The sequence below is a fragment of the Prionailurus bengalensis genome, chromosome A2 (genome assembly GCF_016509475.1).
Source record: "Prionailurus bengalensis isolate Pbe53 chromosome A2, Fcat_Pben_1.1_paternal_pri, whole genome shotgun sequence".
Classification (NCBI taxonomy): Eukaryota; Metazoa; Chordata; class Mammalia; order Carnivora; family Felidae; genus Prionailurus; species Prionailurus bengalensis.
The window spans coordinates 9,415,662-9,427,934 of record NC_057348.1 but is presented as its reverse complement, the minus strand read 5'-3'; the positions used below and the strand labels follow the sequence as shown (position 1 = coordinate 9,427,934).

The following is a 12,273-nucleotide window of genomic DNA, read 5'->3' as shown; positions in this document are numbered from 1 at the left end:
ACCAAGAAGAGATGGCGGGCAGATAGATGAGTTCCTTCCCCTACCCTGTCACCTGGACCTCTGTCATCTCCACCCCCTACCTCCCCCACGTGTCTCCTCCCTCAGCTCCAAGAAGGGCAGCATGTTCTCTGCACGCGTCTCCCTGCAACACCCCCTTGCTTCTCCCGCATGGTGACAGGCTCCCCCCTGCTCCACCCTGAGCCCCCGGAGGCTGCTCCAGGGCCCGCCTGCTTTTGCATGCTGGGCAGAGTCCCCATGTTATGACCCGCCCCGTGAAGGGATGGCTTGTACTCTGGGGATGGTCGGGAGGGGCTGGGGACACCTGGGCCATCGGCCCCGTCCCCAGGTAGAGCTGGGTGGCCAGGCAGGGCTGGGTGTCAGGTCAGCTGGGCACAGGGGGTGACTCTCAGCTGAGCTGGGTGTGGGAGCGTATTCGAGGCCCTTGGGACATTCTCACGGTGGTTGGGCCCAGTATGGTCAAGGTAGGATCTCCCAGCCCCCGCCCCCGTCCTAGAGGCCTAAGGACCAACTGATGTGTCCCCAGAGGCATCCTAGACTTGGCCAGCAAATCCAGAGGCCTCTTGGAGCCCCAGAAATTTCTCGGACCCCCCATCCCTGCCTCTCAGCTCCCAGGCCGGATACAGGCAAGATACAGTAACTGGGAAGGATCCTGGAGGATCCTGGAGGGCACGTGTGGTCTGTTTCAGGGGGCCAGCCACATCTGAGCCCCAGCTAACTTTTGCCAACCTGGAAGCAGGCCCAGGGTTGCCAGCAAGTCAGATTTGGGGGAGAAGTCAGACTTTTAAACACTGGCAACTATTTTTCATCGAAACAAAACAAAAACTGCTGAGGCCCGACAAGACAGCTCCGTCAGCCAGATGTGGTCCATTTGTGACTTTGAGCTTCCTGCCCCCCACCCAGCGGCGACCCTGAGGCCCCAGCAGGCACGCCCCCACCCCACCCCACCCCCCCGGGGCGGCCAGCCAGCGCCCCGTCTCCGCCTGGTCTCTTCGCTCCCCTCCCAGTTGGCTGCCCCCCCCCCCCTTCCCTGGGAAGTTCTCCCGGCGGCTGGGCGGGAGGAGGGAGAGGCAGTGACTAGACAGGGGGCCCGTGAGCTGAGGCAGGGTCCACCCAGGGAGGTCCTGCGGGCAGGGACGGCCCCACCTCCAGCCCCGGCCCCTCGGTGGGCCTGGGCTGTTTGCCAGCTCACCCACCCACGGGCGCTGCGTACTTCCTGCTTCCCGCAGGCCTGGTCCCGAGCTACTCCACCCAGCCCCAGAAGCTGAGAAGCCATCCCTGAGAGGGGGGAAAAGGGCCCCAAATGCATCTTCTCCGACTCAGCGGGCAGCGAGGACTCGCCCTGCAGCCGACCAGCCCCAGCTCCCTCCCGTCCTCCCCATTCCCGCTCGCCAAGGGGGTAAGAAAAGATGCTCTTTCGCTTCTCCGATTGGCTCAAGCCGCTGCTCCTCTTGGCCGTGGGGTGAGGTCAGGGCGGGCAGGAGCGGGTGGGCAGCTCTACAGGGCAGGGCAGGGCAGGTGCCCGTTGAGTCCCACGACAGATGCATTTCTGGCCCGGAGCGTAACATGCCCTGGGAACCCGCACATGTCCGCCAGGCCTGAGCGTGCTGGCTACCCCCACCCCGCCCTGGTGTTTGTGCATCGTACACGTGTGATGGATTCGGCAACTTGACCCGCTTGTGTCCTGTCGCCTCAGTGCATTTGGTTGTTGGGAGAAACAAAAACCATCTCGATTTTTTTCCTGATTGGATGATTCGGATATAGTTTCTTTTCCTTGTTCTTTTGTTATTTCTTCCCCACCCCCACCCCCACCCGGTTCCTTTCTCTTCCTTCCTTCTTCTTTCCTTTTCCCCATTGCGGGTGGGGCTGGCCGGGAGGGTTTATGCTTTTGAGTTGCCTCTTCCTTCCTCCCACCCTATCCCCCCCCCCACCACCACCTCCCAAACTTTGTTCCCTTTTCCACGTTTTTTTCCTCCGCACCATTGCATTAAATAGTGCTTTCTCTCCCTCCTTATTTGGGGTCTGGCTTGCTTTTCCTGTTGGTTGGCTTCATGTAGGGGCCTCTGTGAGTGGTGACGGCTCTGAGCCCCTGGGGGTGGGTGGATGGTCACCCTTTTTCTCTCCATCTCCCCAGAATAACTTCATCAACTTGAGTTTTCTCCGCCTCTTCCGAGCTGCCCGGCTCATCAAACTCCTCCGACAGGGTTACACCATCCGAATCCTTCTCTGGACCTTTGTGCAGTCCTTCAAGGTGAGCCCCTGAAGCCAGCCTGGGGCTGAGAAGATCATACCCCCCATCCCTGCTCTGGCTGAGAGTACAAATCGGGTGGAAATGCCTGTGTGGTGCACTTTGTTGAGAGTCTGTTTCTCTAGACTGCCTGCTCCTGGGGCGGCTGGAGAGCTCCAAGGGGAATCCCCCTGATACCCTGCCACCATGGCCTCAAAGAGGCCCACCAAAAGCCCTGGCACCACTCTGGCACAGCCTGGGACCGCCCAACCCTGTGGGGTGGCGCTCTGGGACAAGGGAGGGAAATGGTGTGGCCGAGAGGCAACCCCCACCCCCCCACCCCGCACTCTCCTTCATTGCCTTCCTTCCCACCAGGCCTTGCCTTATGTCTGTCTGCTGATTGCCATGCTTTTCTTTATCTACGCCATCATCGGGATGCAGGTGAGTGCCCACCCCTAATGTTCCCAGAGCCCTCCCTGGGACGGCCACCGTCCTCAGGCAGGGCGGGTCAGGGGGACCCAGTTTGGAGAGACCGCCATGGGGATTGAGTGGGTTTCCCTGGAGCCGTTGAGGGCATGGCTGCCCCCGGTCATCACGCTCCGATTCCCCAGGTGTTTGGCAACATCGGCATCGACGTGGAGGATGAGGACAGTGATGAGGATGAGTTCCAAATCACTGAGCACAATAATTTTCGGACCTTCTTCCAGGCCCTCATGCTTCTCTTCAGGTGAGAGAGGGGACGCGCTTTCAGCCTCCGCTTCTGGTGGGGGCGTGCCCTCTTCCTCCTCTTCCTGTAGGGGGCGTGCCCTCTTCCTCCTCTTCCTGTAGGGGGCGTGTCCTCTTCCTCCTCTTCCTATAGGGGGCGTGTCCTCTCCTGGTGGGGGGCATGTCCTCTTCCTGTAGGGGGCGTGTCCACTCCCTCTTTTTCTGGTGGGGGCCTGTCCTCTTCCTGTAGGGGGCGTGTCCTCTCCCTCTTCTGGTGGGGCGTGTCCTCTTAGGTAGGGGACGTGTCCTCTCCCTCTTCTGGTGGGGGCCTGTCCACTCCCTCTTCTTCTGGTGGGGGCCTGTCCTCTTCCTGTAGGGGGCGTGTCCACTCCCTCTTCTTCTGGTGGGGGCGTGCCCTCTTCCTCCTCTTCTGTAGGGGGCGTGTCCTCTCCCTCTTCTTCTGGTGGGGGCGTGTCCTCTTCTGTTTCAGTGAGGGTTGGGCTGGGCTTGCGGGGCGGGGGGGGGGGGGGGGGGGGGGGGGGGGGGGGGGGGGGAGTGGTGGCGGCAGGGACACTGGCTGGGCAGAAGCTGAAGGCCCAGGGACACAAGTGCAGCAGGCATTTTCAGACATTACCTCACTGAATCCTGACCATCCTGTGAGGTGGGGATTCTCGGCAATCCCATCCGACAGGTAAGGAAATTGAGGCTTATAGACCCTAAGGCTTGATTCTTAATCCTGGCTGCACATGAGAGTTCTTTCATTTACTCATCAGAGATTTACTGAGCACCTACTGTGTGCCAGGCATTGCAGAAGGTCCTGGCAACAAAGCAGAAAGAGATAGTCTGTGCCATCCGGATGCTTCTATTCCCCTGGGGGAGAAAGGCAATCAGTGAGCTAATGATGGAGAGTGCTAGAAGGGGATAAAAAAGGTTAAGAGGGAAGTGGACGCAAAAGAACAAATAGTGAGTGATTCTACTTATAGGAGGTACCTAGAAAGAGCAAATTCATAGAGAGGAAACAGACCAGATATTGCCAGGGGCTCCACAACTGGACAGTGGAGAGCTAATGTTTAACGGATACAAGTTCCCAGTTTGGGAGAGATGAAGATTCCAGACGTGGACAGTGGTGATGGGTGCACAGCATTGTGAAGGTACTGAACGCCACTGAACTATACCTTTATTAATAGCTAAAATGATCAATTTTATGTTATACGTATTTGGGTACAATAAAAAAAAGTTCTAATTTAGCAACAACTAAAGGAGCGGAGGCTGGTAGGTCACGCCTCCCTGGAGGCAGGTGACACGTGGAAGAAATAGCTGACAGAGGAAGCCGTGTGGATATCTGAGGAAGGGCAATCCAGGAAGAAGGTATAGCAAGTGCAAAGGCCCTGAGGCAGGAACGCGGCTGCCATGTTTGGAGACAGCAAGGATCCCAGTGTGCCTGGAACAGAGAGACCTAGGGAGAAGGTAGGAAGAGGTGACTACTGCCTGGAGGGACGGGAGCTCTTAAAACATACCTACATCCCCAGGCCCCACCCCAAACCAATTGAAACGAAGTCTGTGGGAGTGGGGCTTTGGTGCCAGCATTGTTGAAAGGCTCCCCGTGAACTTTAATGCACAGCCAAAGGATGAGAATCACCTCTGTTAGTTCCCAGAGAAAAAAGGTGCTTTACCTTGGACTTGAACTCACGCCAGTCCAACCCAGAGCCCAGTGCTCGGCCTCCCTGGGGGGGTATTAGTGTCCAGGACTGGGTGCCCAGGTCCCTGATGCCCCCTCTCTGTTCTCAGGAGTGCCACCGGGGAGGCTTGGCACAACATCATGCTTTCCTGCCTCAGTGGGAAGCCGTGTGATAAGAACTCTGGCATCCTGACTCCCGAGTGTGGCAATGAATTTGCTTACTTCTACTTCGTTTCCTTCATCTTCCTGTGCTCGTTTCTGGTGAGTCTGTGGACATGTGAGGGTGGGCTTCCTCACCTGGCGCCCACTCAGGGGCACGGATTTCTCTGGAATATGGCTGTGTGACAGATTTGCTCCCTCCGAAGCGTCTCTGAGCCCGCTGGGGATCAGGTTCACCGGGGTTTTTCGACGTCAGCACTGTCGACACTTGGGGCTGGCTCACTCTCTGTCCTGTGTGCTGCGGGGTGTTTAGCAGCATCCCTGGTCTCCACCCCGGTCTCCTACCAGCTGTTGATCAGCAAATGTGCCTTCAGACATTGACAGTGTTTCCAGGGATAGAGGGGAAGGGCAGAATCTCCCCCACCCGAGAACTGCCGGGTTATACCGAGGGAAAGCCTAGTGGTGCTGAGAGCTGGTCCCCCCGCCAGTCTAGTTACACAGGATGCTAGTTATGTTCTCCCCTCTCCCTGGAGCAGTGAGAAGAACAGAAACCATCTAGGTATTAGGTGTCTTCAGTGGAGGAGATTTAATACAGGGATTGGCTACATGGGGTTGAAAGAGAAATAGAAAACCCCGAAGCCACCAAGAATTACTGGCTGTGGGAGGCAAGGACTGGGGAATTAAAAGGAAAAGAGGGTGTACTGACCCACCCCGCTGCCCCTGGCACCGCTGAGGGGGCGCCAGCACCGTGGTCGTCCGTTGCCCCTAGACCGTTGCAGACGGTGATGGTTTCCTGCGGCTGCTGTGAAAAAGGACCACAAGCTGGGGGCTAAAACCGACCAAGGCGTTGGCAGGGCCCTGCCCCTTCCAAAGGCTCTAGGGGAGAATCCTTCCCGGCCTCTTCGAGCTTCTGGGGGCCCCACGCGGCCCTTGGCGTGTGGCCACATCCCTCCAGTCTCTGCCTCTGCCTTCGCATGGCCTCTCCCCTGTGCGTGTGCGTCCAGATTTCTCTCTTTTGGGGGACAGAAGTCAGATGGGATCAAGGGCCCGCCCTGATCCCGTATGACCTGTTCCTAACTTGACGACATCGCAAAAACCCTTTTCCCAAATAAGATTACACTCACAGCTCCCAGGGGTTAGGATTCGGACATGTCTTTTGAGGGGGACACAATTCAGCCCACAATATAGGAAAAGGAGTCCCTTCTCCTGTCCTTCCCGGTCTGGTTTCCTGACCGTGGCTCCCACTGGCGGGATATAAGAAGCCAGCTGCTGAGGGAGTGTAGACGTGTGCAGACCCCAGCTAGACGCCAGCGTCTGTCAGCAGAAGCCCAGCACCCTCTCCCTCTTCACACCAGTGGCCTCACACGGAGAGATTTGCAGCCTCTATCTCCCAGCATCTACAGCTGCTGACCCAGAGGGTCCATTGTCCAGTTCCAAATTCCCAGAAGAGTCTGAAAGGGCCAACCCAGTCTCTGGTCAAATGGCCACCCTTGTCCAAGCAGCTATGGGTACATGTGGGGACAAGATCTTATAATACAGCCCATCTTGGAAGGGCAGGCCCCTAGAGGACATCTACACTTGACCATCAGCCCCCCAAGGGCAGGGATTTCTTTTTTGTTCACTGCCAGATCCCCAGCACCTAGGACAGCAACTGGTGCACAGCAGGTGCTCAATCGATATCACGAAGCTGAGTTAAAAATTGAGCGACTGAAGTTAAGGACAGCGAGGATTATGAGTTATTTGTTAAGCACCTACTATGTTTACGTCTCAACATTTGTTTAATACCTACTACATGCCAGGCACCGGGGTACAAGGGCAGAACGCGGTTCTCTCCGTCTGCAGGGGTGATAGGCAGACAGGTCGGCAGGTAATAGCAGTGTGGTCTGATATGTGCTGTGATGGGGGAGACTCAGACTGAGGAAAGAAAGATTTCAAAGAGTGGCCTGCAGGAATGATGAGCAGGCGCTAGAACCCGTTTTAATCAAATTGGTTGCAAGCCGCAGAAATTTAACTGAAGTAAGCAGCGTATACAGTTCACCGACTTGTGTAACTGAACGGTCAGGCGAGGCTGGAGCCAGACAAGCGGACTCCACACTGGCTCCATTCTCAGACTTTCTCCTTGTGGAGGCAAAATGGCGGCCGGAGCGTCAGCACAAATCCCAGGGAAGGCTCTCATTGGCCACCTTGGGTCACGTGCCGCCCCCCCCCCAACCAATCACAGATCTGGGTTACATGACTGCTGCCTGTGGAGCCATAAAGTGGGGGTTGGCCACGCCCAGCTACAGCCTCTTAAGTATAAAGGAGGGAGTTCCCCCAGATGCTGCTACCCATAGAGAGACAGATCGTGATGTTCCCTAAGGGAGCAACATTTGCAAAGACTTAGAGGCAAGATGATGCAAGACCCCCACGTGCTAAGGGCTAAAAGAATATGTGAAAAGGTGCCACCGGATGCAGACGGGGGCAGGAAAATTCACCCATTCATCCATCTATCCATCCATCCATCCATCCATCCACCCATCCACCCAAGAAATATTTGCTTACTGTGGGCTGGGAATGGGAATACAGCCCGCAAGAAGCACTCGCTTTGGCCTTGTTGGGGGCCAGGTGTGGGAAGACTTGGGGCCATGGCGGTCCCTTGGGGTTGGCCCCCATTTCACATAGCCTCTCCCCCCTCTCTCTCCAACTCTCTTTGTCCATCATCGTTGGTCTTTGTCTCTTTGTATTTCTCTCTGTCTCCACCTCTGTCTCTCTCTGTCCCGTCTCCATATTGCCATCTGTTTCTGGACTCCTTGTGTGAGTCTGTGCCTTTCCTCTCTAACCCCTCCCCCCCCATCTTTCTCTTTCTCCATCTCCCTTTCCCCATCTCACCTCTCTCCCTCTCTCTCTCATCTCTCTCTCTCTGTCTGGGCCTCCGTGTCTGTGCGTTTGGGTCTGTCTCGCCCTCCCCCACTCCTTCTTGGCCCCCGGGGTCCCCACAGATGCTGAACCTCTTTGTCGCTGTCATCATGGACAACTTTGAGTACCTCACCCGAGATTCCTCCATCCTGGGCCCCCACCACCTGGATGAGTACGTGCGTGTCTGGGCCGAGTACGACCCCGCAGCGTGGTAAGGAGTCACCCAAGTCCTTCAGCCACATTGCCCGCCTTTCTCTGGCACCAAAGCGCCCTAGGCTAGGCCAGGGCCCAGACTTTGGGGCACTGGGTCCCTAGGGAGCTCGCGGGGACCTCAGAGGGGTCAGCCTGGAGGAAAGAGATGAGAATCAGTGCCCTCCCACACCACAGGTGAATTGGTCGGGTACACCCCTGCCCGAGGCCCAGGCTTTCTGGGAGATGAGGAAAGGGATCGAGCATTGAGGATTTTGAGAATTTTGCCTCCCGTGAATCTCCCCTGCCCCTGCCTGAGAGGCCTCCGGATGATGAGGACAAGCAAGCCAGGGAGGAAGCCAGAGGCCTCTCAGCCTCTGCTCTACTGGGAGCTGTGGGAAAGGGGCTGGCCCGGCTCCCTGGGCAGATGGGCTTGGCCGTGAGTTTGGAGTCGTGCTGGTACAAGTGATCACACAAATCACGGTCGCAAGGGGCGCGAGCTCTCCTACTCTTAGGCACCTGAGTGCTCCCTCCTGACTGATAGGCGGTGGCTCCAGAGGGTTGTCTCCACCCAGTGCGTGCATGGAACAGCGTGACGCCTTGCGGGACGCTCAGAGGAGCAATCCTGAACCTCAGAACCCACCCACCACTAACCGGGGAGTCTAGTTCAGACTGGGCTTGGGGCCTGAGAAGGCGTTAATGGGGGCCCTCAGCAGCGTGGGTGCTGGAGGGGAGGCCTCAGGAGGAAGGTGGGGAGGAGTAGGGAGGAGTCTATCTTTGCCCTTCCTGCACCCCCAGACAAGCCCTCCGTGAGACCGAGAGCCTGGGGTGAGCCACGCGTCTGGGGCTTGACTTTTGGCTGGTTCCTAACTCTTCCTTTTTTGATTTTAGGTCACAGCAGTTGGATGCTGTCCCCTTGTCCTCTATTCCACGAGCTCCCCCTCCCCCCAGCGTAGCCCATGTAGCTTGTGGAGAAGGGAGACGCAGAGAGAACCCCGGGGGGGAGGGCCCCCCCACCACCACCACCACCACCAGCAGCCCAGAAATGTCGCACACCCCAACCGAGACCCTCTGCCCCGGGTCTGCGAGTGTTCAAGCCAAGGGGTCCCCAACCCCTGGCATCATGACCTCGCCGTGTGCGCGGGGGAGCCGGCGAGAGAGCAGCCTGACCCCTACCTCCACTAACCCCTGTCTTCTCCTTTCAGCGGTCGGATTCATTATAAGGATATGTACAGTTTATTGCGCGTGATATCTCCCCCTCTCGGCTTAGGCAAGAAATGTCCTCATAGGGTTGCTTGCAAGGTTTGATTTCCACTAAAACCTGCTAGCATCCACGGAATGAGTGTGGCTTGGGGTTCTTCAATATATATATTTCATATATATATATATCTAAAAAACAGAGCCATCTCTCTTTCTTGCATTAAACTAGAAAATTCTTAGCCAACAGAATGCAGTCACGTAGACTCGATGAAGCATGGAACATATCTCTCCGTTCCCTTCAGCCATTTCTGCTTGCTGTTAGCTGAAGCTGCCCATCCCAGGGTCTCAACGGCACCCCCAAATCAGACACATCCGGGGGGGTCGGAAGTGTGCATTGACACCCCCCCCCCATCACCTCCACTCTCTCCCCCCTCCCCCCTTCGCCTCCCAAAGCCCCCAAGCCCTCCTCCTGCCGCCCCAGCGCCCCCCTCCCCGTCTAGGCCCCCTCAGAGACCAGCCTCAGCCAAACCAGAGAACTTTCACCCGATTTTTAAAATAACACTGAGCCAAAGCGTTGTTCCAGGCGCTCCAAAACGAGAACTGCCCCCTCTCCTCCACGCCCCACCAGAACCATAGCTCAGAGTCAAAACTGAATCTGACTTTTCTCTTTTCTCTTTCTCTCTCCCTGCTCGTGAGCAGTGAAATAATCTTTTTTTTTTTAATTCCCTCCTCTTCCATTTTTTTTTCTCCTGTTTTCCCTTGATTTGAAATACCTATTTTATTGTTCTCTGCATCTTTCTCTCTCTCTTTTTTCGGCTCGTGTGGCTTTTTTGTTTGTTTGGTTTTTGGTTTTTTGTGGGTTTTTTTGTTTTGTTTTTTGGTTTGGTTCCTGCTTTTGTTTGGTTTTTTGTTTTTGTTTTGTTTTGGTTTGGTTTTTTGGGTTTTTTGGGTTTTTTTGGTTTTTTTGGTTTGGTTCCTGCTTTTGTTTGGTTTTTTGTTTTGGTTTTTTTTTTTTGTTTTTTTTGTTTTTTTTGTTTTTTTGGTTTTTTTTGGGTTTTTTTTTTTTTGGTTTGGTTCCTGCTTTTGTTTGGTTTTTTGTTTTGTTTTTTTTTTGTTTTTTTGTGTTTTTTTGTTTTTTTTTGTTTTTTTTTTTTTCGGTTTCTTCCTCTCCCCCCCCCTCCCCACCCCTCCCTTTGGTTCTCCGTTCCCACCCCGTTTTGTTTTCGGTGCTGCTAGGGGCCGCATGCCTTACCCGGACATGTATCAGATGCTGAGACACATGTCTCCGCCCCTGGGTCTGGGGAAGAAGTGTCCGGCCAGAGTGGCTTACAAGGTAGTCTACCCTTGCCGACCACTAGCGTCGGGCACTGGGGATTTTTCAGTGCTGACCAGGAACGACCAGCCGAGTTTCTTCTTCCCGAGTTACTCTTCTTCTTCTTTTTTCCTTTTCTTTTCTTTTTTTCTCCCCCTTTCCTCCTCGAGTAAATGGATCATGACCGTCCCTTTGACTCTAAGCAGCACACTGTGTCCGTCTTTTCTGATGAGTGTGGTTTGGTGTTTTGAGACTCCATTATGGCCGACACGCCGGGAGGGAGGGGGAGGGGAGCCCCCCGGTCCCCTCGCACCTGGTCCCCTGGGAACCAAATTGGACACAAACATGCTTCGGAGGGAACACCGCCTCGCCTCCTTTCTGCCCACCCAGAGCGGCCGCCCCACGCCCAGGCCGGGGCAGGTGCCTCGCAGCAGGGGGCTTTGGCCCCAACAAGGCGAGGCCCTGCCCCCCCCCCATCTTTTGTATCTCGAGCCCCCAGGTCCAACAGCCCCCTCCCCCACGTACACCTGAAGCTGATCTCTGACCTAGGGCCTTGGGGGATTCAAGACCTCCCGAGGAGTACCCAGAGCCTCTCCTCTCTCCACCTCTCCCTCCCCCCCCAAAATTGCTTCCCAAGCCCCCATCCCTACGCCACCCATCCTCCCCTAGACACCCCAACATGCCTCTCCATTGTTCCAGAGTGGGCAGGCAGGCCGCAGCTGGACCCCTGGACCGTGGCACCCTGATGCAGGCCATGCACGCTGCCTTGGCGGGGGCCTGGGGCGGGCAGGCACCATGGCCGATCGGGGGATGGTGCATGTTGGCTGAGGGAGCAAGGGTCCCGCCGCCAGGCGGCTGGGCCGGGCCGCCCCTCCGGACCCCTGTCCCGGAATCTCCCTTGGCACCCAAGGACAGACGCTCTGTTCCCTCCAGCTCATCCACGAGAAGTTCAGGGATGACCTTTAAAATTGCCTACCGCCTCCCGGAAAATGACCCCGTCATCCTGCTCTCCCATCTACCCCGGCCCACCTTGTGTCTGCGAGAGTCCTCCCTCCCCTTCTGTTACCGCCATCCCTTCCTGCCTCTCCAGCCATCTCACTGCAGCCTCATCCCTCCCCCTCCTCCTTCCCAATCAAGGCTGGAAAGGGGCTGCCCCCCGCCCCCCCCCCCCCCGCCGCGCCTCTCCCTCCTCTCGCTTTCCTTTTGTCCCTTCTCTTGGTGTTTAGCTGTGTGCATGTGTGTGTGTGTGTGAGAGAGAGAGAGAGAGAGACGGTCCCCTTCGCTTCCTGGGCTCTGTGCAGGGCCACCAGGAGTCCATAAGGCACCTTTGTGCAACTCTGAAAAGGACACCCTTTCCACAGAACATTTGGTCTGTTGGAAAATGGTTGTAATCCACCCATGTGGTAAGAACAGGAAACTTCTCTGTCATCGCCTGAGAAGTTGCCATTCAAATACACAAACGCGTGACTTCTAAGTCGGTGAGCCTTTTGTGCAGTGCACAACCTGCAGTTGTGTGTGTGTCTGCGTCTACCACCTCCCTCCCCGCCTCCCCGCCCCAGTCCCTCTCCCGTGTCCTGTTCTGGGTTTGCCAGCCCTCTCCCCGTCTCCAGCTCTGTGTTTCCCGCCGACCTGCGTCTGAATCCCCCCCCTCTCCCCCTCAACCCCCATTTCCATGCCACCTCAGCCTGGGCTGGTGCCCACCGGTCCAGCATCCTCTCCTATATCACCAAGCACGGGGGACAGAGCCCCTGCTTGGGACATGGGGAGTCTTTTCTTCCCCAGGCCGCGGGAATGCCCCCTCACCCCTTCCCCTTGCCATCACACAGAGCCAAGATCCGGACATGCCCCTGAGATACACTTTCCACGGAGCTATGAATGAGTCTCGAGATT

General features: G+C 56.5%; 1 protein-coding gene across 14 annotated transcripts in view; it reads left to right on the top strand.

The window, feature by feature from the left end:
- Window positions 1–12,273, top strand: part of CACNA1A (calcium voltage-gated channel subunit alpha1 A) — a 213,245-nt gene that overhangs the window by 185,442 nt on the left and 15,530 nt on the right. For 10 of the 14 annotated variants that reach the window (XM_043586749.1, XM_043586747.1, XM_043586742.1 and 7 more), the window contains 6 exons: window positions 2,153–2,269; window positions 2,621–2,686; window positions 2,857–2,972; window positions 4,739–4,889; window positions 7,766–7,893; window positions 9,077–9,173. In XM_043586749.1, the coding sequence (XP_043442684.1) occupies window positions 2,153–2,269; window positions 2,621–2,686; window positions 2,857–2,972; window positions 4,739–4,889; window positions 7,766–7,893; window positions 9,077–9,173 (675 nt within the window). Of the gene's footprint in view, window positions 1–2,152; window positions 2,270–2,620; window positions 2,687–2,856; window positions 2,973–4,738; window positions 4,890–7,765; window positions 7,894–9,076; window positions 9,174–10,307; window positions 10,405–12,273 lie in introns of all 14 variants that reach the window. The other 4 variants (XM_043586739.1, XM_043586748.1, XM_043586745.1 and 1 more) reach the window with 1 other exon arrangement.